Raw genomic sequence first — 26263 nt, 5'->3', positions numbered from 1 at the left:
CAAAGAGTTAATTTGCAAAACCTGAAAAACTCCATCTTTAAAGAAATGAACTGACTGCCGTGCATTATTCTCCACATATAGCGCGATCTGAACCCTGAACACGTTTGATCAAAAAAGCCTGTATAGTCCATTATCAAGGTATCGCGGGTTCACGTTTTACTGCAGAAGCCAACAAGTGCCCATGTTGTTTGTGAACAGAAGCTGATAAAATTCTTTTTAGCAAATCAGCGCACTGTAGTCAGGTCAGGTGACAAGGCTGCTAGTCATTTCGAAAAGACGCGCTAGCTGAGAGGAGTTTCGTCAAAGCTGACTAAAAGTGATCAAGGATGGATAATTTTGATGAACCCGCAATATCTTCTTTGGGGCTTAATAGGTAAATAAAAGCTGATACATTTCACGGAACCTTGCAAGAGCAGCACGTTACAATGGAGAGGGAAAAGCTCCCTGTATTGCGTGTAATCACAACAACATTTGTCAGGAATCTACATTGTCAGCTGAGGAGATTACAAAGATTGAACGAGTGTTTTGGTTTAACTCCGAAACATGAAATGTGGCGTTATCAGCTTTTGCCAAAAAACAAACTTTTAACACATAAAAAACTTTCAATGAACTTTAATTTTGTAAGTTACCAGTTATTAATACTTAATCACAACAACCCAACCCAACAAGACTGAATGTCAATAATTATTTAAAGTGGTCATTGGATGCTCAGTTTCCACAAGTTGATATGATTCTTTAGGGTCTAAATGAAAAGTCTCTTGGTTAAAATTTCTCAATGGTCATGTAAAACAACACCCTTTTTACCTTGTTAAAATCAACTCTTCAGACAACAACCCGTAACTTGCTAACTAGCACGTTGTTAGGAAAGGCGATTGCTTCTTGTTTAGGTGAAGCTGGAGGCGCAGCTCAATAGTTGGGAGTAAATGACGACTACTATGTTCATTATTTCATCCAACAACAAAACACCTCAATTTCTTAGGAGCCATTCTTGTCTATGTCCCTGCTCCGGCGTCAAAACAATGGCAGTCGGACCGTTACAGCTCAATCAGGGCAGATCTAAGGTAAAACGCCAGTGTCAATCAACTATCGTGGGAGCGGCCTTCGTCTGTGTGACGTCACACAGACAAGAAGCTGAGAACGGCCGGATTTGAGAAAGTGGATATTATTTTTAGGGATTAAATAAAAACCACTGAGTTGATTTTTATCATTTAAAGGGTAGATTGGACTTACCGGCACAACAAAATGTTCAAAGTGGCTGTGGCCACAAGGAAACTCAAAATACTGTATTTCTGTCAGACACTCAAATCAACTTGGTCAACAATAACTAGCTTTTGAAACCTGTTTCTTCAGTCTGTAAGAAACTCTGTTGTGTTTAATTGCAGGCAATGAGTTTGGCCATCCGGAATGGCTGGATTTTCCCCGAGTCGGCAACAATGAGAGTTATCATTACGCCCGCCGGCAGTTCAACCTCGTGGACACGGATCACCTGCGTTACCGGCAGCTGTATGCTTTCGACCGAGACATGAATCGCACGGAAGACAAGTACGGCTGGCTGGCTGCTCCCCCGGTGAGAGAAAATTACCTTGTCTGTCTTCCTGGTTCCAGTAAATATTACTTTCTGTTCTTCCTTTATCAGTCTATCTCTCTGCGTACCACCAGAGTTTGGCTTGCTTTTTATCATCTTCCATGTTCTCAATCCACCGTCTCTCTCTCATTGTATCTAACTGTCTTTATGTACAACATAAAAGCTTTTTTTTTTGTCACCAAAACATCTGCTGTTTCACTAAAACAGCTATCAGTCCCTAACCAGCCCTGCAATCTCATTACTCAGGCACTTTTTAAACAAATTTTCACTCTGCCATATGGAAGATCCGTATATGAATTATTAGCGGAGGAAAACAATCCGGCTCGTCGATGTGATTCAGAGTTATGAACAGACTGATTTACTGCTGTCGGCCATGAAGGAGTGAAAGATGAAAGGCAGTGGCAGCTTGTCTTTAAAGAATGTTCCAGATAAATACAACAGACTCTATTGACAGGATCTGAGTCACGAAGGACAGAAAATAATTTCTCAGTTCAGAAAAAACAAATGAAAGTTTTACGGTAATGCACTTACAGTTGGACAAGGCATTCAGGGGACTTCACAGAAAACACAAGTACACACATATATTATGTAAACGAAAACTTTTATTTTAGATGTGATTAATTGCAATTAATCGTTTGACAGCACTTATATATAAGCAGCATATATATATATATATATATATATATATATATATATATATATATATATATATATATATATATATATATATATATATATATATATATATATATAATATGCTGTTTATATATATATATATATATATATATATAATATGCTGTTTATATATATGTATATTTAATTATTTACTATTTATTTGCTATTATTTAATGAACAAAAATGATTCCTAACAGTCTTAGTTATAGTTAAAGACAACACTGGTGTCCTTCCCCATAGAGATCCATTGCCATTGTTCTTCTTCCATTGCTTGTGTCAGTCTGACCCGCAGCAAGGTGATCATGCAAATGAAGGGAATTGGCAGGGATTAGATGGCAGACTGTGTAAATGATTCACTGAAGATGATTCACTTCCCTCTATGATCTACAGCCCATTTTACACCTACCTCACCTTGTCTCATTTTGTCCTTGCCACATTGTTTTAGATGAGGACTGTGATCATGTTTGAAAGAATAGGCAATAATTATTATAAAAAAATTTTTTTCAAATCTCAAATCAGATTTCACTTTCTGTGGTGCACAAATACATAAAGCATTTAAAAGATATAAAACAGCTTTTAAAATATACAAAAACTAAATGAATGAATAAAAATCAATGCTACATTCTTAGCTAATATTCTCACCCTTTATGAAAGCCATATAAATTTTGTTTCATCTGTGGAACACAAGAATGAGGGATGAGAGGATATGTATAACTGTCAAGTCACATAAAAGTATCATAGCAGTAATCCGTATAAAACTTGGGCGCTGTTTTCAAATCTTCTGAAGTCATACGATAGCTTTGTGTGAGGAAAGAGACTGAAGTTTAAGTCTGTAGTTCAATAAAAAATCCCCATTCCATCCAAATCTGGTGCTTTAATGATACGTGAGAACGTCTTGGGCCTCAAAACCACATGAGAAGGAAAAGAAAGAGAAGAAATTGCACACAAACCTCATTGATTCTTACGTGTATGTGGCAGATCTGAATGTGAGGATGTAAATGAAATTTAAGCAACTGAATCTGTTATAATACCTCCATACACTTGGTTAAATATATATACTGTAGATCTTAAATTATAAAATGACAAATCGGGAAGTGAACAGTCAGTACAACATTTAACTGTGCTGTATATAATGGAACAATAGTCAAATAAATTGTTTGTACAAAACAAAACTAAAATCATAATAGCATGTGGTAGATTATATATAAATATTATTTAAGCATTATTTTATATTATAAATATTTGATATATGTTACCAGTGCTATTTTAGTATCATTCAGATACTATTATAGTTTTTATTAACATTTTGAATAGATTATATATATATATATATATATATATATATACTTAAAATAAAAAAAAATTAGACGTGTTGGCAGTTATAAAATAAAAACGGTTTATAAACTGAGTTTACCAATAAAATAATCGGTACTGAAATAGGAAAAATTTACTGAAATGTGTTCTGATTATAATGCAATTCATCATATTGATACCATGATCTCAGTCCATTTAAAAAATATATTCACCTGTAACCTGTATTTCCTTTAGTTTGGGAGAGCAAACGAGCTCCGACGACTCTAATGAGAGGCTTTTAGAAAAGATGAGTTGAGCTTTGAGCACGTCTTGGGTGTCTGAGCGTTTGTAATTGCTATGTATCATCCTTGTCTTTTCCCAGGGTAGATAATCGACAGTAAAAACCTTGGCACCCACTCAGACACCCAACTCTCTCTCCACAGCGCTGACAGAGTGCTAACAAAGTATCGCTCCAGCGAGAAGAGCGTGTGTGTGTGTGTGTGTGTGTGAAGTGAATTCTTAATTCCCTTCGAGGTTTTGCAGTACTTTGATGGAGACTGGGGTGGACGATAAACTAGAGTGCCCTCGTTTGTATTGTTCCAAAAGAGTTCTGTGTTAAATAATAAAATCATAATAGCAATTATTATGTGTTTTCTCACAATACCTATGTCAGGTATAGGCACATATTATTGGTGGGTATTCCCAAAAAAATCTTGAGGCTCTCAGACCCTCAAGTTGCATGCGAGACAAGGTACCATCACAAAGCTAGTCTAATAAGATAATTTTCGGAAAGGGTAATTAAAACCATTGCAGCATTATTAGCTCCATCACATTTGATATCTCCAGCAGAAATCAGAAGCACTATATCATCAGTTTTCAATATATCCTCCAGCCCTGCAGGGGACTTCAGTTGAAAAGCCGGTTGCATGGGCCGCCCGCTAATTTGAAACCGTTTCTCAGCAGGCTTCTAAAGACTAAAGCTGTGATTTTAGCCGAGCGCTGTTTACATGCAGCTACAATCATACAGAACGCCCGCTGTGCTGCAAACAGTACCGCTGTTCAGTAACTCATGCCTGCTCCTGTGTCTATTTCTCTGTTTCTCTCTTCCTGTCTTTCTGTGCCGAGGGCCATTCATATAATATTTATCGTCTGTCCACTACTGCACACAGCAGGACATATACAATATGTCTAGACACGAGCAGCTCAAGTGATCTAGTTTCACAGATTTGCTGAAATAGTTTGTTTACATCAGTTTTTGGGCTTTAGAGTCGATGTGAAATCAGCAATGACCCAATTTACTTGACTTGAAAATAAGGATGCTTCCCATAAAGTAATCATTTCAAGGAGTGGTTCACCCCAAAATGAAAATTTGCTGAAAGTTTACTAACTACTTAGATCATGCATGATGTAGATGAGTTTGTTTCTTCATCAGAACAGATTTAAAGAATTTAGCATTACATCACTTGCTCACCAGTGGATCCTCTGCAGTGAATGGGGGCCGTCAGAATGAGAGTCTAAACAGCTGATAAAAACATCACAACAATCCACACCACTCTAGTCCATCAATTAACATAGTGAAGCGAACATATGCATGCTTGTAAGAAATAAGTCTGTTATCCATAATAACACTTCCTCCAGTGACAAAGTTGTCTTGTCTGAATCAGGAGAGAAATATGCACAGATCAAACACTGTTTATAAGCAAGTTCTAAACAAATGTGTGGCTGGATTTTGATGTGAGACGAGATGACAGGTTGTTAATTGATGGACTGGAGTGGTGTGGATTATTGTGATGTTTTTATCAGCTGTTTGGACTCATTCTGACAGCACCCATTCACTGCAGAGGAGTAAATTATGTAATGCTACATTTCTCAAAAACAGTTCCTATGAAGAAACAAACTCATCTACATCTTGGATGGCCTGTGGGTAAGTACATTTTCAGCACATTTTCATTTCGGGTGAACTTTTCCTTTCAGGACGAAAGGCTACAGAGCTTCCGCATTTTAATATTGTGTTCATCATAGCTCTTTGTCATATAAGAAAAGCTTTTTATTTTGTGTAAAATTCATCCAGATCCTCAGTATGGCATCATGGGTTTCCAAAGGTCTGTCAGATAAGTTTCTACATTTGAGCCCTAAGCAAATCAGTGCTTAGTCATGAATGAGTAACTGTGGAACTCAAAACACTGGCTAACTATAGACATCCTGAAGGTCATTGAAATGTTGAGGGCAGTTGAAGAGGGCCAGCAGGGTCCATGTGTGGCAACAAGTTGCCTTTGCATCCTGTGAAATCCCCCAAAATCAGGAGTTGTGTATGACTAGTAATTTGCTATATTGAGTTTTAACTCAAGGCAGTTTAAATAACTAAATATTTGCATAAACTCTGTCCTAGTCAGTATTATGATATTGTGAATGACAAGTTTTCTATTTTAATATATTTTAAAATGTAATATATTCTTGTGATGCAGAGCTGAATTTTCAGCATCATTACTCCAGTCTTCAGTGTCACATGATCCTTCAGAAATATTTCTAATATGCTGATTTGCTGGTCAAAAAATAATAAATATTATTATTATTATTATCATTATTATTATTATTATTATCATTTAAACAGTTGTGCTGCTTTCCCCCCAGAAATGTAATATTATAAATCTGTTTACTGTCACTTTTGATCAATTTAATGCATCCTTAATGAATAAAAGAATATTTAAAAAACAAAAACTTTTAAATGGAGTGTACATATTTATTTGTTATATATATATATATATATATATATATATATATATATATTTATTTATTTATTTATTTATTTATTTATTTATTTATTTATTTATTACTTTACTTTACATTACTTTACTTTACTTTACTTTATTTATTTTTTATTTTAATTTAAGTGTACATATTCCCCTAATTTAAATTCAGTGCTAAAATGAAAAACAATAAACACAGCCCTCTGCAAATTTTAATTATGCTGCACAGTGTTTTCAAGAAAATAGTTATTGATTGTATATTGATGTTTGGCTTAATTTTAAAGGGTTAATGTAAATTCTGACTGATAAAATTTTCCACAATGGCAAATAAAATACATTATTACTACAAATATTAATTAATTAAATATAGTTAATATATAGCAACAAACTTACTTTCTTTAGGGGGGGGGGGGGGGGGGGGTTCAGATTCTTATCAAGGAGTCGTTGTGATAGATTGTTAAAATTAATGAGAAATTATGAAATAATTCTAGTCCTGGATGCTGTTTGGTATCATAAAAATTGTAGTTATATAGACCATTCCCAACCATTTTCATAGAATACGCAAACGTCCAACCCCTTGATTCATAATCTTTTTTTAGGACACTCGTGTCCCTCCTTTGAGATCATCTTATTCAGAAGCATACTTTTAGCTATGAAATGAAACCAGGCATGATGGGAATCTCTATTAAAACACTAAAGCTGTTTGTGTGTGCACTAAGGGATATAGTTCCAGCACTCCATAACACGCATTATCTCCTGTGCAGCAGTTTGGCGCCAGTATATCATGACAATGAAGAGCATTGCCTCACCTCCTCCCTTATACGTTTACTTCAAAGGATCTGCTTTTGTGCCAGCCATGTCGATGAAAATGTAACCCCTCAGATCTAGACTATTTACAGTAAATTCCTCCAAAATGCAAGACTCATGTTACAGTTACACAGAATGACAAAAGTCTGGTGGAATCGAATGTATTCCTTCCTTGTACTTTACAAATGACTAATAGGGGATTTGTGTTCTTAAATATATTAAATATACCAAATATTTGCATTTAAAGTGAAGGAAAGTGCTAGAAGAATATTTTGGGCTAGCTTTATGTGCTTGAATCAACTGACTAAACTGTTATGAAAAATGAAATGGTGATTTTTAGGACTGACCAGTACTTATGACGTTTATGATTAATGAGGGAATACAAATATGAGGCTGGACTAACGCATAGTTGTAGCTGTTGCTTGCAGCACATTTTAAAAGCAAATGAAGACATTGGCACAGATAAAGACAGACATTTAAAGGTGCCATAGATTGCATTGATACAATATTTTAAATTGTTCTCTGATCTACATAGAAGGTATGTGGCTTAGGTAAGGGCAAAAAATCTCCAGAAATGGTTTTATATGTCCGTTTACAACCCTAGGATTTGTCCCTAGAATGAAATGGTCTGTTATTATTACCTTATTTGGAAGGGTCATGAATAATAATGTTGGGCTCTGCTCTGAATGGCTTCTGAATGATTCGACTGTGCAGGTCCTGCTGGTATTTACGGTAAAGGGGTAAAAATGCCCCTGCACAATAAAAAAAAAAGAAAAAAAATTTTTCTTATAAATATATATATACTGTCTACACTATACAGCTGGTATACTATAAAATTAGAAGCATTCAATTCCCTAGAATATCATTATGAAATTTCAGAGTTTTGACTGAATTCGCTCACTGACTGAAGACTGTACTCAGTGTTGCCAAGTCTGTGGTTTTGGGCTACTTTAACACTGTTGCCGCAGGTTGTTTTTCATGTCTGCGGGTTGAAGCGACCCCACTAACGTGATATTTAGCCCCTGGTATGCAAATTTTTATTGGGGTACCCCCGTCAAAATGAGATTGGGCTAGCTTTTGGCTAGTTTTGAGTAGCAATTGGGCGGGATTTGTTGTGAAAACCTGGCAACTCTGACTGTACTGCACTCTCGCGAGTTCTCTCATCATGAACAACAAGTCCAGATAGTAGTAAGAGATTGATTTTTCAGTGTAGAAATCTTCTGTGAGTGTGAGGACTAGTTCACACAAAATGTGTTTTTGCTTTGAAAAATGAGAGATGCGGGCAGTGGAATGGGGAAAAAGGTCTTAAGACTTGAACTTCTTTTAACCTGAACTCGCACAAGACAGGAGTCAAACACATCTGCCCGTGGCGTTTATTTGTTTACATAAAATAGCAATGGAAAAGTAGTGCGGTGAAATAGAAAAATGCGTTGTGTGAGCCGCCACTAACAGGATTTTTTTGTTAAAGCTATTCATGCAATACTGAGGTCATTGATGGTTTAATAATCTTTTCTCGCTTTCTGTATATTGTTTATTCGCTGTTTGAATAACCCTTTTTTTCATGCTGCGAATTCGCAAATGTCTTGATTTTCTAAAGCGTAAAAAGCATAAACTAATTCATAAAGGGCTTAGTTTGTTTTGTTTTTGTAGCTAGAATATGAGGAGCTGTTTCCTCAAACACAAAAATGTTTTATGTAGTATATTAATCAACATTAATTGTCATTATTACAATATCAAGAGCCATAATCGATAATTTTTTTGCAAATTAATACATTTACATTTAAGTCATTTTGCAGATGCTTTTATGCAAAGCTACTTACAATTGGGGAATATGTAAAGAGATTCTTCTTAAAGAGGCAAACTGACACAGGAAGTGCTTGTAATACCAAGTTTCAGGCATTGTTCAAAAGAGTACAAGCTAGAAAGGGAAGGAATAAATGAAGAGAAAGACAAAGGGGTTTTTTTCTCTTTAATTTAGGATGAAGTCAAGTAGCGTCAAAAGAGATGAGTTTTCAGCTGTCGCTTGAAAATTGTCAGGGATTCAGCATTCTGGTTAGGGGTGGAAAGATCATTCCACCAGCCAGGAATGGTGAACGAGAATGTTCTGTACAGTGATTTTGAGCCTCTCTGTGATGGTACCATGAGGCGTTGCTTACTAACGGATCTCAGATTTCTGGAGGGGATGTAGGTTCGTAATAGTGAGTGGAAGTAGGCAGGTGCTGAGCTTGTGGCTGTTCTATATGCAAGCATCAATGTCTTGAACATGATGCAAGCCACAACCGGGAGCCAGTGCAGGGAGACAAAGAGAGGTGTGACATGGACCCTTTTGGGTTCATTGAAGACCAATTGTGTCACTGCATTCTGAATCATTTGTAGAGGTTTGATTGTGCTTGATGGAAGTCCAACCAGAAGAGCATTGCAGTAGTCCAGCCTAGAAATGACAAGGGCCTGGACAAGAAGTTGTGCAGCATGCTCCGTTAGAAAGGGTCTGATCTTTCTGATGTTGTGCAGTGCAAACCTGCAAGATCGAGCAGTTTTTGCAATATGGTCTTTGAAGGTCAGCTGGTCATCAAAGATTACACCAAGATTTCTGAACGAAGTTGATGGGGTAATTGTAGAAGAACCTAGATGGTGAAATCATGCTGTAGAGTTGGAGTGGTGGGTAAGACTCAGTCTTTGCCAGGTTGAGCTGTAGGTAATGTTCTTTCATCCATGCCGCGATGTCCGCCACGCAACCTGAGATCCGTGCAGCTACCGTTGGATCATCTTGTTGAAATGAGAGAGAGAGCTGTGTGTCATCAGAATAGCAATGGTAGGAGAAGCCATGTGCCTGTATGATGGGACCCAGTGATGTAGTGTATATGGAGAAGAGGAGGGGTCCAAGAACTGATCCACGAGGAACCCCAATGACCAGCTGATGTGCTTTGGATACCTCTCCTCCCCAGGCCACCAGCGAGATAACGAAACCAGCTAAATGGAATCCCTGTGATGCCCTCTGATGAGAAGGTGGACAGGAGGATCTGGTGATTGACAGTGTCAAAAGCAGCTGATAGATCCAGCAGAATAAGGGCTGAACTTTATAATTAAGAAAATTTTTGCCCTTACAATGGTAATATGCCCCTCAAAATTAATTCTAGGGAGCAATTATTGCCCCTAATAGAAAAGTTAATTTCTAACCCTTTTAATTGCTAAGTATAAGAGCTACAGAAAAGAATGCAACTCTTCAGATGAATCCTGAATGCTGGCTCCTTCATCTCGATGTCTTATCTGTTCAGTGAGAGCGCTTCTTATCTCTCTTTCGTATTCAGTTTCCAAATTGGTTGAGGGTCTGGACCACTAAAAATAGTGGGGCAGAGTGACATTGATAATCTCTGGTAATGGCATGTTACAGACTCGTCTTTCTACTGGAAACCAGCTAAATCATTGGCAGTCATCTGCTGCTGACAGTGAGCTGCAGTTTTGCCCCAAGAGTGTCATCTCTGGATTTCAGTTAGATAAAAAAAAAACTCCCACATTTCAAAAGTTGGAGTTTGAGTAGTTTGAAGAGTCTGTGTTTTGTAGGGAGAAAGATCTTCAGTGGATGGATCCTTTGAAAATATTCTTCTTGCTTCTTGATATTTATTTCATTTTAAATTTTACAGTTGCAAAAAAACAAACTGGCCACCAATTCTCAAATATACTGCATCTAAAACATAGATGAAAAATAAAAACAATAATAATTCAAATATATGTATGTAAATAGTGAAATACTTTAATGTTTATTTTAATTTTTTCTTATTTATTTTTAAGAATATAGTTGATCCCAATCTTTTTTTTTTTTCAAAATTAAATTTGAACTAATTTTATAATTCTAATTGTATTTTATTTATTTATTTAGATTGCATAAGAGATATATGTAAATCATAACTCTTTTTTGACAGTTTTTTTTGTTTATTTGCCACTCATTTTAATTGCTTATTTATTTGTTACATTATGCATAAGAAATACATACATGATGAATAAAGGGTTTGTGTAATACTAGTCTCGCGTAGTCGACTGAAAGTCTGCATCAGACGTTTAGCCAATGGTCCATGGGCATGAAGTTTGAGTCTGAGACTAGTGTAATACTAATAATTTAGTATCTTGAAATTTCTTGCATACTATGATACTTCAGTGCAGTGAGAAACTTCCTGTTAGACGTTTCTCAAAATCCATTTTACAGGGAGATCACGTGACCCACCGATGGCAATGGCAGTGTAGTTCGACTACTCCCTGACTCGGTACCCTTAATCTGTTTTTTTTCTCAGTAAAACGATCAGTATTCGGTTAGATTTTGACTGTTTTCTAAAGGAGCTATGAATGAAGATGGCAAAACGTCAATTGACACTGGCTTCGCCAGAGAAAAAGCGAGTTAAAGATCCTAATTATGTTCCTGAAGGAGAACTTCGCGCCATTGTTGCCGATGAGTTAAAGATGCAGGGAACTGTTTAAGGAAGAATTCGTTCCAATTGCGGATAGACTTGGAGTTCTGAAAGAAGATGTTCGTCTGATAAGAAACAACTTTGACAACATGCAAACAGCTCTTCGTCACGCAAAAAAGACACCGTGGAGGTCAAGCTAGCAGTGGACTCTATTCAGGAAAAGTTGGCGAGAATCGAAGATAAAAGTCGCCAGTCCAATATCCATCTAGTAGGGATGAAAGAAGGAGTAGAAGGAGATGACCCTCTGGGATTTATACAGAATCATCTTCCTAAATGGATTCCCTCTCTTGCTGGCAAAGAAATGGAGATCGAAAGAGCCCACCGTATTTACAGAGGCGAACGTTCAAAATCAACCCCTCGTACATTCATCTTCAAGATGCTGCGTTATCGAGACCGGAATGCAATCCTGAACGGAGCCCGAACCGCTGGACAAATTCTTCATATGGGAGCGCCGCTGCTTTTTTTCCCAGACTATAGCACCCACACGGCGTCTAAAAGGAAAGCGATGGCATCGGCGAGGAAGAAACTAACTCAGCTGGGGATATCATCCTTTGTGGTTTACCCCGCGGTAGTGAAAGTTACTCACCGAGGGAAGATTTCTCACCTCGAGACACCGGCGGAGGTTGAAAAGTTCGTTCTCAATCTGGATCCCGCCACAAAGTCTTCTTTGAAGAAAGATGTAGCAGTTGCGTCACGAGAATCCGGGGTGAACGAGGATAAATCTGCAGTTCCTATGGAGGACTTTACTGAGAAAATTTGACAGTCTCTTCATCCTAAAAATGACCGAGTCAGATGTTGACGGACGAGCCGGACGGCTAGGGTGGCCGCGTATCCAAAGACTGTTACTTTGAGGGCAGATAGAAGAGTGTGTTCTAACTCTGTTTACTGCCCATTTTGTTTTTGTTTTTGTCATTGTTCTTATTTTTGTTGTTTTGTTCTATGCCCGGGACTGCCCACGTAAGTTTAATTGGTCTAGTGTATGCCTATGTAATAGTGGTTTTTCAATCACTTATGCTGTTGTTTCCTTAAATAATACTAATTATGCTTTTATGTCTGTATATGCCTCTCAGCGCAACATATTGGATAGCCCTTTGACAATCGAGGAATTAAAATACGACTTGGATTGCATGAGTAGTAATAAAGCCCCTGGGCTAGATGGGATTCCCCCAGAGTTACTGAAGACATTATGGGACATAATAGTGCCTTTGATTCTTAATTCTCTTAACTTTGCGTTAGAAAAAGGGGCTTTACATAGGGACCAAACTACAGCTTTAATAACTTTGCTGCTGGTAAGGATCCACTTGAATGCTCTAGTTACAGGCCAATTAGCCTTCTATCCACAGATTCAAAGCTGTTGGCAGAGGTCCTGGCCTTAAGACTTGATTACCTATGATCAATTAGGTTTTCTAAGGGGGAGATTTGCTGCAGACAATATACGTAGGCTTCTGCATATTATTCAACAAGCAGACTCATATACAGCTTCCTCTGCAATCCTTTCTCTGGATGCAGAGAAAGCATTCGACAGAATTGAGTGGAGCTTTTTGTGGTCTGTCCTAGAGCATTTTGAGTTCGGCTCCTTTTTTTCTACAAGCAGTCAAAACTATTTATTCTACATGCTCAGCCAGAGTAATCACTGGTTCTTCTATCTCCCCTTCCTTTTATCTTGGCAGGGGCACTCGTCAAGGCTGTCCCTTGTCACCCTTGCTTTTTAATTTGTCATTAGAGCCTTTGGCCCAAGCAATCAGACAATGTTCCGCAATAGTTCCAATAAGTTGTATGAATACATCCCATAAAATATCACTCTACGCTGATGACGTTTTGTTGTATATATCAAACATCACAGACTCGGTTAAGAAATGCTTAAAATTATTTCATACATTTGGTAAACTGTCTGGTTACAAGATTAATTGGAACAAATCCATACTTATGCCCCTTAATTTAGCTGCTAAATCCGAGATTCAGAATTTACCCACTACAATTCCTGTCAGTGACCAGTTTAATTATCTTGGAATCAGAGTTTTTCCTTCATTATCTCACATTTCCAAGTGGAACTATCAGTCTCTTCTGGATAAGATTAAGAGCGATCTTCTGTGTTGGTCTCCACTCTGTTTGGCTCTTCATGGAAGGATAGCCACCGTTAAGATGAATATACTTCTGAGGCTAAGCTTTTTATTTTCAGTGTTACCTCTGACACCACCTACTGGCTATTTTAATGAGATCAATACAGTAGTATAAACGGCCTATAATTCGTTTTAAATCTATGCACCGGCTAAAACCTCATGGTGGCTTATCCCTACCAGATTTTGGTCCTATTATTTATCATATCAGATGAGACCATTTAGGACGTGGCTAGATGTTGACTCCCCTGTCCCATGGTGGGCTTTAGAAACTAATATTATTTACCCATTGCGTCTACAGGATTTACCCTTTACGGGAATATTTAAGAAAGTTTTGGAAATGTTTGGTCCAATTATATGCCATTCTATCAAAACCTGGAAAGCAGCAGAGAAGATTATGGGAGCTTCAGATTCTTACAGTGACTCTACCCCAACCGTTCATTTCCAAATGCTGGACTGAATGTGGTATCTACACTTTAAAAGACCTGTACAACGATTATGGGCTTAAGTCCTTTCAGATCCTAAAGGATGAGTTCTCGCTCCCAGGATTTTCCTTTTTTCTGTATTTAAGATTAAGATCTGCACTAAAAGCTTACGGAGTACCCTGGTCGATTAAAATATCTCCTCATCCTATGGTAGATTGGATAGATTCTACTATGGCTTCTAGAGGTATTGTGAATATAATTTATACATCACTTGTAGTACGACAGTATTCAAACATTCCGATTGAGGGTTCTGGGCAAGAGAACTTGACACTGTGATTGATTGGGACAATGTCTGGGGAAATTGTTTTGCTACCTCTAAAAACCCAGCTCACCAAATGATAAATTAATCTATAAGGCATATGCCACACCTTGTTTATTATATAAAATGAAAAGAAAGTCTGACCCCTTCTGTCACCTGTGTAATAGCTCTAGTCAAGGTACATATATACATATGTTCTGGGACTGTCCCCGAATTGCCTCGATCTGGTCCTTGGTACAGGATTTATTGTCGGATCTTCTGAAGACTCAGATCCAAAAGGACCCACTGCTTTTTCTTTTGCTGGATGATTCATCACTATCGTTGTCTGTCAATCAAAAAAGGATTCTGTCTGCTGCTCTTACTGCTGCCAAAAAGGTTATTTTAAAACTGTGGCTGGATCCATCTATCCCAGTTAGATTGACGTGGATGTCATACTTGCTGGACATTGCCCGTTTGGAGTGTACCACGGCCAAAATACATGGTGCCACCAGAAAGACAATACAATTTTGGTTGGACCTTATTGACAATTTATCGGACCTCTCAAAATCCTGAGATGACATATATTTATGTAATTTTATTTATCACCTTTTTTTATTATTTTATATGGGCAGATCTAGGGCGCTGCTGTAAAAAGTTGTAAAAAAATCTGTAATAAATAAATAATAATAAAAATAAAAATCCATTTTACAGAACAGTTTTAGTTTTAATAATGTCGGGATGATTAGCAATGAGTTCATGCAGAGGGCACGAAAAGTTGTGGGATTTTCAACAATATCCGTACAGATGGGAACCACAACTAAACTGCTAAAGATAAAACATGCAGATGCTGAGATACAGAACATGTGTGATTTAAAAGCACACAAATCTCATGCAATCCCACTGCTCTCAATCTTTGATCCCCGTCTCTATCTCTCTGTAGGCTTACATCAGCGCCAAACACGAGGGAGACAAGGTGATCGTCTTCAAGAGGGCCAACGTCATCTTCATCTTCAACTTCCACCCAACCAACAGCTACAGCAACTACAGAGTGGCAGTGGGGCCGCCGGGGAAGTATCCTTCACCTCTGTAGATGCTCTGTCTGATGGCAACTTCATAATGCTGCTCTCAAAGATTTGATGTCTTTCTCGGAGAAAAGCAGTGCTGGTAATAACTACAACAAAATCTAAAACTTAAAAAAAAAAAAAAAAAGCGTTAATTGAAATAAATCAAATCAAATAAGAAATATTAGATGGAAAAACTTATTTCAGTTGGTTACCAAGGCAACTTTTATATTTTTGTCTGGGGTTTTTTTAAGTTTAAATTGAAGTACTAAAATTGCTAAAACTGAAATAAAAATAAAAATAAATAGAAATCTAAAAAATAATAAAAATAACAAAGTACATAGCAAAGTTACTAAAACTTAGACTAAAATACTGAAAATATAAAAAATAAAACCAAAAGATCAATACATACAATAACAAAACATGAGTTGTAAAAACCTTTTATGAGTAACATTGTCACATTTCACATTTTGTTATTAGTTTTTATGGATATTTTGCTGTTGGCCAGAAATACACCATATTGCAGCTAATACCCTAAATAATAATTGTGATGATAATAAATAACTGTACTAATAATCATGTTGTAATAATAATCAGGTAATTATTCCCAATATTTGTTAGTTGTTTTTTTAATTATACCACTATATTGCAGCTAATACCCTAAATAAGAATTATGATAATAATAAATAACTTTAATAATAATAATTATGCTGTAATAATAATAATAATAATGGAAATAATTACATAATAATAATACTAATGTAATAATTTCCATTATTATTATGAGTATTATTATTATTATACCACTGTATTGCAGCTAATAGCCTAAATAATAATTTTGATAATAATAAACCGTAATAATAATAATCTGTCCGTCTGTCTGTCTGTCTATTCATCTATCCAATTCATTATTTTTTTTTGCAAACAAAAATATCTATCACTAACCCTCATGTCATTCCAAACCCATATGAAGTTCAGTGAAACTCAATTTTGATTTATTTATTTTGAATATTATACTGGTTGTAAAAACACCATAAAAGTGGTCTGTATGATATATTGCAAGTCCTCTGATGACGTGCAATAGCTTTTGTGTAACAAGCGACTGCAGTTTAAGTTTGCAACAGCATGCAAGTGAGCAAATGATGACAGAATATTCATTGAAGAGTGTGATTGTGTACAGCAGGTTTAGCCGCGTCCGTGTCGCTGTGAAGCTGCAGGAAGTGTTTTCAGCAGGGGACTGAGTGAGAACCCAGCTTTCAGATGCAAACAGCTGAGAAGCCGCAGAAATAGCTGTCATTATGAGCATGAGAGGTAAACGCGCATTGCAGCGCGTGTGTGTGTGTGTAAGGTAACCGTGCTCGAAAGATGAGAGTCGAGGCAGAGCGTCCAATTAGAGCAGAAGACAGATGAAAGTGCCACTCTGTGTCAGAAGAGGTAAACAAATCTGACCGGTATCAGAGGGGACGGGTAAATAACACTATATCTTTAGATACTGTGTGTGGGAGTGAAAGGGGCTTGTGAGTTTTCGGTGTGTTCAGGCAGCTTCAGTGGACCGTTTTACATTTGGTAGTAGTTATATACAAAAGTACCCTCATCCTTACCCATAATTCCATATGATTGTTTTACATCTCAAATGTGTCTCCTTGTGATTGCGTCTCTGATTTTTATATGTAGTTCAGTTCATTTAATATACGGTTTTGATTTGGGCCGCCAATACACCACTATATTGCTCCTTAAAAATGATATTTGAAAATTTGAATCTCACTGCAAACATGACATTTTAACATTTTAGTTGAATTTCTATTGGATGGTGTGCCACATGATCTTTGTGACCACAAGATCTCATTGCAAACTAAAATATTTCATTGGACATTTGGAATAAATATTAGGCAAATTTGAGAAGGTACTGTACTTTTACAGATGTTCAGCTTGCATGTTTTTTTTTCCCCTTTTAAAGCTGAATAGTGTGCATGACAGAGGAGCAGGTGTTTTTTTTTTTGTTTTTTTTTCTGGAACACATTAGGATGCATTTGTGTTTACAGCGCCGATGAGGCCAAATGTGTCCCTGAAACACTGGAGCACAAAACACTTTGGAGCCTGTTTACGCTTATATTCAATACCACGTGTAAAATGGGCCAAAATTAGTTTTTTTGACTGTTTACACATTAAAATACACTTTGGCATGAGCTCCTGCCTAATCAGATGTCCTTGGAGTGGACCTGACTTACATTTCACTGCTGGTTATACTCTGTATAATTGAGTATGTGACGAATAAAAATCTTGAATCTTGAATCAGATGACAGCTGCAAAAGCCATATTTCTGTAAACAAAGAGGAGTTGCAAAATGAAACTTTACTACAGGTAAAACCCAAAACAAAAAGAAGCTTCAGGGACGCGGACATGGTCATGAATTTGGATTCTAGAGAGAGACAAAGCACTTCAACGCCTTAAAGTCTCTCCCATGTCCTTTCAGCAGTTTTGTTCCTCAGATTTTTTCTCTTTTCAAAAAGAGAAGACAAAGTTTCCCCTGAGTTAAGCACTCCACCACAAACATCAGCCATTAAAATTCTGTCGACATCAGCTTTTGACAGGAGCTCAAACCTTCGATGCTTTGGTTTTTTTCCTCTCAATCTTTGGTTCTCTGCTCTCGATGGGCGCGTTCTTCAGGTGCTTCTCTCCATTCAGAAGGATGGAGTATTGTAAATCCCAGTTGGGTATCATCGTGAAAGCACATCCTGTCAGGCCTGATGTGTCTTTGATACGCTGCGTGCCAACAGGCGTCTGTGATTGTGTCAGGTCATCATTCTCCTATTATCTGTCAGGGGCATTTACCTGAACGCCATTCTAAATAATTCAAGCATATCAGCATTCCTCTTTGAATCCGTTACAGGCTTGTCCTCGGGCAAAGCAGCAACACGCTCTACAGCTCAAAGGTGCTTGATGACTTTATACAAAAGAAATTGCGTAATGAGTGTGATAATGGATGGAAAGGATGGAAATGTGTATTGACGTGTGAGGAGGAGCACAGCGGATCTCATGGGAATGATTTCTGCTGTTGAAGATGAAAGCATTGTAAGGAGGGTCAGTGTGTCATACAGGCATGTTATGGTTTCTTGAAGAGCAAATCATAAGTACCTACTATATTTGCACTGACCAGTTTTCCACTTCTGATCTCACTCAAAGTCATTGTAGAAGCTGGAAATCAGAACCAGTAAAAATGTAAGATTTACCATTTAATAATTTATTACTTGTATACCATACACACTACCATTCAGAGTTTGAGGTTAGTAAGTTACAGTTACTATTATTAATACAATTTAAAAGTAACTTTTTTTTATTTTAATATACATGTTGACATGTATTTAATTTTTGCAACGGCAAAGCTGAATTTTCAGCATCGTTACTCCAGTCTTCAGTGGTACATGATCCTTCAAAAATCTTTCTGATATGCTGATTTGCTTCTCATTTCTTATCATTATCAATGTTGAAAACAGTTGTGTTGATTAATATTTTTTGTGGAAAGCATGATACATTTATTCAGGTTTTTGATGCATAGAAAGTATAACTGAACAGCATTTATTTGAAATGGAAACAATGTCTTCCCTGTCACTAAAATCAATGTGTTTTTGCTTAATAAAAAAATATTAATTTAAAGGGACAGTTCACCCAAAAATTTAAATTCTATCATCATTGACTCCCACGTTGTTCCAAACCAGTACGACTTTCTTTCAGCTGTTGAAGAAGAACAAAAGAAGATATTTTGAAGAAAGATGGTAACCAAAAGTATGGGGGAATAAATAATATATATATATATATATATATATATATATATATATATATATATATATATATATATATATATATATATATATATATATATATATATATATATATATATATATATATACTGTATAGCTCAATGGCTACTGTCAACTGTTTGATTACCAACATTCTTCAAAATATCTTCTTTCGTGTTCAACAGAAGAAAGAAACTCATACAGGTTTGGAATAAGTGGAGAGTGAGTAAATGATGACGGAATTTTCATTTTTAATGAACTATCCCTTTAAATGTATTATTATTATTATTATTATTATTATTATTATTTAAAAAACAAATCTTACTTAACCCAAACTTTTGAAATGGTAGTGTGTTAATGGTAACACTTTAGAATAGGTAACACTTGTTAACTATTAACTACGACTTTTCCCTCAATAAATTCTTAATTTGCTGCTTATTAATAGTTAGTAAGGTAGCTGTTAAGTTTAGGTATTGGGTACGATTAGGGATGTAGAATAAGGTCATGCAGAATAAGGCATTAATGTGTGCTTAATTAGCACTAATACATGACTAATATTCTAGTAATATACATGCTAATAAGCAACTAATAGGTGTAACCGTAAAATAAAATGTTACCAGTATTAACCAGCATAATAAATGCGGTAACAAATTACTGTTCATTGTTAACATATGTAAAATTATTTTTAAAAATAAATAAATGAAATATCTTGCTATTGAGATAGATATACCATTGTTGCATCACATAATTATTCTTATTTTTTTTTTAAAGGTATGGTTTTCAGGGGCTTTTTTCCCTTAGATTTTACACAAATTGTAGTGCCGATGTGTTTTGCTAGAAATGTACAAAATCACACAAATCACGTGTTTAAACCGTATTTAAAGTCCCATGTTTTGGCAACCAGGTTGCCAAACAGCTCTCAAAGATTTTATGAAGTTATGAAAATACCTCTGAAAAGTTTCAGGCCCTACTTCAGCCTATTCATTGAACACGCCAGTAGAATTTGCCCAATGTTTGCTACCAGAAAAAGATACGAAATACAGCTGAGATGATACACCTCGCAACGGCTTCATTTTGAAATTTGGTTCCAGAATGCTTTCCAGTGCCAAGACCCATTTGCCCCTCAAAGGACAGACTGCCATTACTGCCTTCACTAACACGAGAGAGGCATGATATCACGACCCTCTTCCCAGTCACGATCAAGCACACATTTTCTTCAGGTCATCAGCGCTTCAGAGTCCAGCAGTCCTTAGCCCTGTCTCCCTCTTGTCCTCTCTTTTTCCTCCTGTGACAAATTTACTCTTATCTCAGGCCCTCCCCTTTGTTCAGCAAGGCTTGGTTGATTACAGTGCTTCACCGTCAGCGCTGCCTGGCCTCCGAGACAAGCATCTGTAAGCGCTAACAAAAACATAATTGCTAAAAGCCTCCAACTGCCAATTTCAGCTGGAGAGCCACTGCTGTTACACTAGCACGCTTGCCAGGGAACATTGAATTAGCCATTCTGGGTCTTGTGTATTCACACTCGTCTACACACATACACATACTTTTAGTATTCTTCCGGCACGTTCGTGCTCGCTGTACTGTCACGTAGGTCCTGGGTGACATGCATGCTTGTCTAATGGGAATGGGTGGTATTGATCAATGCATGAATGCTTTAGGTAGACTTCCTCTTTATAAAGGATCCCTAAGCCTTATTTATGCTCTTTCTCTCTCCATCTCCCCGAAGACGTCTTTTTATGGATCACAGTCTGTGTGAATCCACATGGGGTGGAACTGATATTCAGCAACGCAGCACTTCTTGCTTGCATCTTGCTTCTGGTGTTCTTCCTTTAGATCCGCAACATCAAATGTTGGCATCGATAATAACCTTATTGGTTTCGGAAGAGCTTGGAAATACATTTCCAATGGTAGGCAGGCATATGCCTGCTAAAAAGACCAGCCTATGCCAGGTTTAAGATGGACTCCCTGTCTGGCTAAGCTGTATTGAAGTTCTCAAACCCCTCAAAAACCAGCAAACCACACCTATGCTAGACCTAGGAGACCATAAACTCTTAAAAATAAAAAAGTTCTATAGTGAAAAAAGTTTTGATTTATTAAAATCACTGATAGGTTCTTTGGGAACCCAAATAGTTATGGCTTTGCTGCGAAAGCCCTCTTTTGGGATCTCTGTTTTTTTAAAGGGATAGTTCACCCATATATGAAAATTCTGTAATTAATTACTCACCCTCATGTTGTTCCAAAACCAAAAGACCTTTGTTCATCTTCAGAACACAAATTAAGATATTTTTGATGAAATCCGAGAGCTTTATGATCCCTTCATAGACAGCAAGGGAACTACCACAGTCTAGGCACAGAAACATAGTAAGGACATCGTTAAAATATCTGTGACATCAGTGATTCAACCGTTCTACAACACAAGGCTGTGCATTCCTCTGCAAATCGTTGAATAAAGTCGTTATTTTTGTTTTCTTTGCACACAAAAAGTATTCTCACATGTTCATAAAATTACGATTGAACCTGTAACGTAATAAAAGTAATAAATATGTAATTTAAAGAAATAGTTTAATTTAGCTCAAAGGGAATCATTTATGATTTTATAAGGAATTTGAACAGAATCAGTGTTACGACGATTCACTGAACGAACCGTATAACAAACTCTGCACTGGATATTAAAATCCAAAATATAGTGAAAACACTATTAAATAGCACAGTAACAAAAATCGGCAGATTAAGACATTAACTTGTGAGCAGAAAACACAAGATACTTCTCTTTTCAATATAAATAAGATTTTATTTATATAAACCTAAGACATAAACTAATCTAACACATGAACACACGCATTCACACGTTGCAGAGAGAGAGAAAGTGAGGAAAGGATGAGTTTAAGATAATGGAAATGTGAAATCCCAAGTTTACAGCAATATGTTCAATTGCATAGACCTGAACAACCATCAATCACTAATTTAACCCTTGCTTTGAGTTTCTCAATGAGGCCAAAATTTATATTAAAGTCACCAATTCAGTTAGAACTTGGAGGCGTTACTTGCTTGCATTGCCTGTGTTAAGGGGTTTCCTTTGTGTTGTAGTTGCAGGCAGGGGGTTCCCCGAAGTGTCTGATTGGTTGGAAGTTCTGTAGTCTTTGAAGTGAGGTCTTGGGCGTTGGCTGAGGATGCGGAGTTGATCTGGTCGAAGTTTGAAGCGAGTGCAGTCGGAGCTGGACTTTGCAGCAAACTTGCATTAGAACACGAAACTCCACAGAAAGAAAAGAAACTAAAGTAAAAGAATAAAAATAAAAGTTTGATGGTGTCCTGAGTTTTTAAACTCGGCTTTCAGACCGTCCCATCTGGACGTCTTGACCAATTAGATACTGTCCTTGCTCGGGGGATTGCTTTGTTTCTCCACCCCACTAATAAATCGTTGTTATCTGTTCAGTCAGAGGTCTGAACTATACAGGCTCTTGCAAAGTATACTTTTGAGCATGATTTCTATAACAAGACTATGATGCCTTTGACAAAGAATTGATTGGAAGAAACATTTAAAGCATGGATTTTCAAACTCATACATACCACACATGCATCTGAATCCTTCAGCTATTCAATAATGATTAAAAAGACATACATAATATTTGATTAAAACAATGGATAGTCAAATGTGTGGGTTACCAACATAATATAGGGTTCTGCATAGAAATGTCCTTTTAGGATGATTTTATGTGCATATGAAAAATAAAGTCTTTGTATAGTTCTATGGAGAACGAAGGCATGTTCTTTAGACAATGGGATTTTGGATTGGACTGTCTTCTATGTGGGGGAGAAGTCAGTCTAAGGAAGCTTGTGAATTCAATCGTGGAACACGTGATGGCCATCTCTTTGACAATCAGACTTGATTATTTGCAACAAATTTGACGGTCTCTTTCCTGAATTGGAATTATCAATAAGTGTTCTTTTGTCTCAGTGTTGAAAGCTGTTTTGTGAAAGAGGCTTGCTGGTTAGGCTTGCTTCAGCTAGTTGGAACCAGGAATCCGATTTATGACGTTGTCCTGTTACAGCTTTGAGGCCCCCTCTTTCTGGAATCTCAGCTTCTCAGGTTTCAATGTTCTGATGCATCTTACATTTTCTTATTCAGTCTCTGATATATACAAACCACTGATGCAAATGGACTGTTTTAACAATGTCCTTAACTGCCTGCCTTGGCCATGGTAGTCCTCATGCCGTCTATGGAGGGTTTAGAAAGCTCTCGGATTTCATTAAAAATATCTTCATTTGTGTTCCGAAGATGAACTAAGGTATTTGTTTAGGTGATTGCGGGTTTAGAACAACATAAGGGTGAGTAATTAATGACATAATTTTCATTTTTGAGTGAACTATATATTTAAGAGTGTAGGCTGATTTAAGTGGTAGCCTACATGTTAAATGATACATCATGCAAATTGTCCACTAATCAATGGCTGTTCTTTTAAAGGACAGCTGGCAAACAGGGTCAAAGTTGAAGCTGTTTGAACTCTGAACATTGTGTTAAAGCCCTTGATCTGTGTAACATCGCTGCACTTTGTGCAGTTCAGTGCAATGTGGAATACTAGTTCAAGTCATATGAAAGACCTTTGTTTGAAATTAGCTTGCTAGATGCTAATGATGACACTGTATTTGAGCTGAAGAAGTGAAAACTAGTTTTAAATTGTACAAGTCCACAAAAGGAATTTAATTTAGTGAAATGTTACTGAGATTTAACATTAGCTGCAGTTTTAATCAATAAGGCAAACCTCAGGTTGAGAAGTTAATATTTAGCTTTGTTGCTAACAGTAATTCTTGAGTCCTATTTTTCTGCTCTACACACAAAATATTAATTAAACCATTGATAGATTTGTGTAATATGTGCCTTCATTTTATACCATTTGTCTTCATTTTATAACATAGATGAAGCTAAATGCTAAATAATGTTAGCATTCAAAGCTACTGCTTATCTCTTTACAAAATAAAGCTACTTATATCTGTATTTCAGTTGCAGTTAGAAGTTAAAATATGTTCAGTCATGTTTTATTTCATTCAGAGGTCCAGCCTACGTACTAAAAGTCCAACCAAGTCTCATTAGAAAAATGTGCCTGTGTTCTTGTACATTTTGTCACTTTCAAAGTGAAATGTCCAGTGAGTGGCACTAAAAGCACATTCAGTTCTATCCAAAACAGATGTGAATCTAACATTTTATTACGTTAGCTGTACATATCACTACAATTCATGTCCCATGAGTGGTGTTGAACCCTAAACTGATACTGTGAGCAAGTACAGTGGTTATTGCGAGTGCAGTGCTGGGCAACACTTTATTTTAAGATGTCCTTGTTACACGAGTTACATGTGCTTACTATTATAATAGCACTTAATTATGCATAATTTTATGCAAGTAACCCAAGCCCAGACCATATAAGTGCATGTAGTTAATTAATATTACTCCGTACTTAAATGTATAATTACATTGTAACAAGGACTTCTTAATATAAAGTGTAACCCAGTGCTGTACCGGGTGAGCTACTGAGCAAGTTTACTTCAGGTAACCCATATGGAGGTTGTTATGTGACGCAAACGTCGATATGTTTTAGTTTGCAGATCATGCACTATTGTAAATGTGTTCTGTATTGTACATGGAATATTGTAAATCTTTATTGATAATCTGCCACTTTAATCATAATGTGTGAAAAGGAACAAATATTTTTTACTGTTTTACTTGTGGTAATTTTACCTGGAAACTGCAGTGAATTGTATGTATAGGCACATTTTTGCAGTTTTGCAGAAATGTAGCTAGAGGCACATTTCTAAAGTGTAAGATATATATATAACAGTGTGTATTAGCATGTTTGAATTGCAAATGAACAAAATTGGCTGTGCTTAATTCATAAATGTAAGGTGTTTCCTGCGCTTTAAGGAGAACTTGCATTCTTTACTTTTTATATAAATCCTGACAGTAAGCAACTTAAATGAAGCCCTCATTAATTCTCTCTGAGAAAAAAGAAGGCATCAGATCATTTTGTTTTTCTCACTCTCTTCTTGATAACATCTCCGAAATATCCATAACAAAGAAGGTTTGTTCTATCAGTGAGAGAATTCAATGCAAATAGGAGTATGGGGGAGTAAGGTCGGGAGGGGCATCTGTCGTCATCCTCAGCAGGAACAATACACCAAGCAACACTTCTTTTTAATCATCGCTATCAAAGCTGGCAAGCTGGCAGTAAAAGCCAAGTGTGCTCCAGCTCCGGGGCAGAGTAAGAGAGCGTTTGAGGATAACACGAAGACCCACCGCTAGCCCATGGGGATAAGAGGTGATTATTCAAGCAGCCAATTAGACGCCTGTCTGCATGTTTGTTACAACTCACAACTGTTTAAACCCCTGAGAGGCCAAGGTAAACAGAGATAGAGAGAGAGAGAGCAGGATTGGGGACTCCAGCTTCTCCGTCTTTTCCTTCCTTGTGCCACAGGAATACAATTGGTTACTTACAGTTCGAGGGTGAAAACTATATTTACATGGCAATTAAATGGCAAAAGTCCCATCTCTTTTTTTGCATGTCACATATGAAAACATCGTTAAAACTAAAACATTTAGTATTTTTCTTTCTGTAGATTTGTAGGCATATTGTACAACATTATGGCGATCCAACGGTAACAAAAGTAAACAGAAATGTCCTATATGTCAAATATTGATTATATTATTATTAAAATAATAATAATAATAGATCGTAAGTATAATTGAATGAATAAATAAGAAGTGATGTTGTTGTTGTATAAATAAATCATATAAAATATAGTATAATAATGCATTCAAAATTATGCAAAAAGGGTGTAAAAAATCCATAAATCGGTGCTCTTTGGATGCGGGATTCTTTTGTATCATCAAAATACTCATAAATCCAAGGTTGATTTTTAAAAGATTTTTGAGTATTTTGATAGTATAATAACATTTCCATTAACTGCATTGCCTGCTGCACAATAATTTAGTGTTATTTAAAAAAAAA

At 36.6% G+C, this 26263-nt stretch overlaps 1 protein-coding gene across 1 annotated transcript in view; it reads left to right on the top strand.

The window, feature by feature from the left end:
* Positions 1-26263, top strand: part of LOC306851571 (1,4-alpha-glucan-branching enzyme-like) — a 153014-nt gene that overhangs the window by 108279 nt on the left and 18472 nt on the right. Inside the window, exons 13-14 of the mRNA XM_079387902.1 lie at positions 1383-1567; positions 15348-15478. Coding sequence (XP_079244028.1) covers positions 1383-1567; positions 15348-15478 — 316 coding nt within the window. The remainder of the gene's footprint in view (positions 1-1382; positions 1568-15347; positions 15479-26263) is intronic.

This window comes from Barbus barbus, assembly GCF_936440315.1.
Source record: "Barbus barbus genome assembly, chromosome: 31".
NCBI lineage: Eukaryota > Metazoa > Chordata > Actinopteri > Cypriniformes > Cyprinidae > Barbus > Barbus barbus.
The sequence above is the reverse complement of the archived record's forward strand: the minus strand, read 5'-3'. Positions and strand labels throughout refer to the sequence as shown.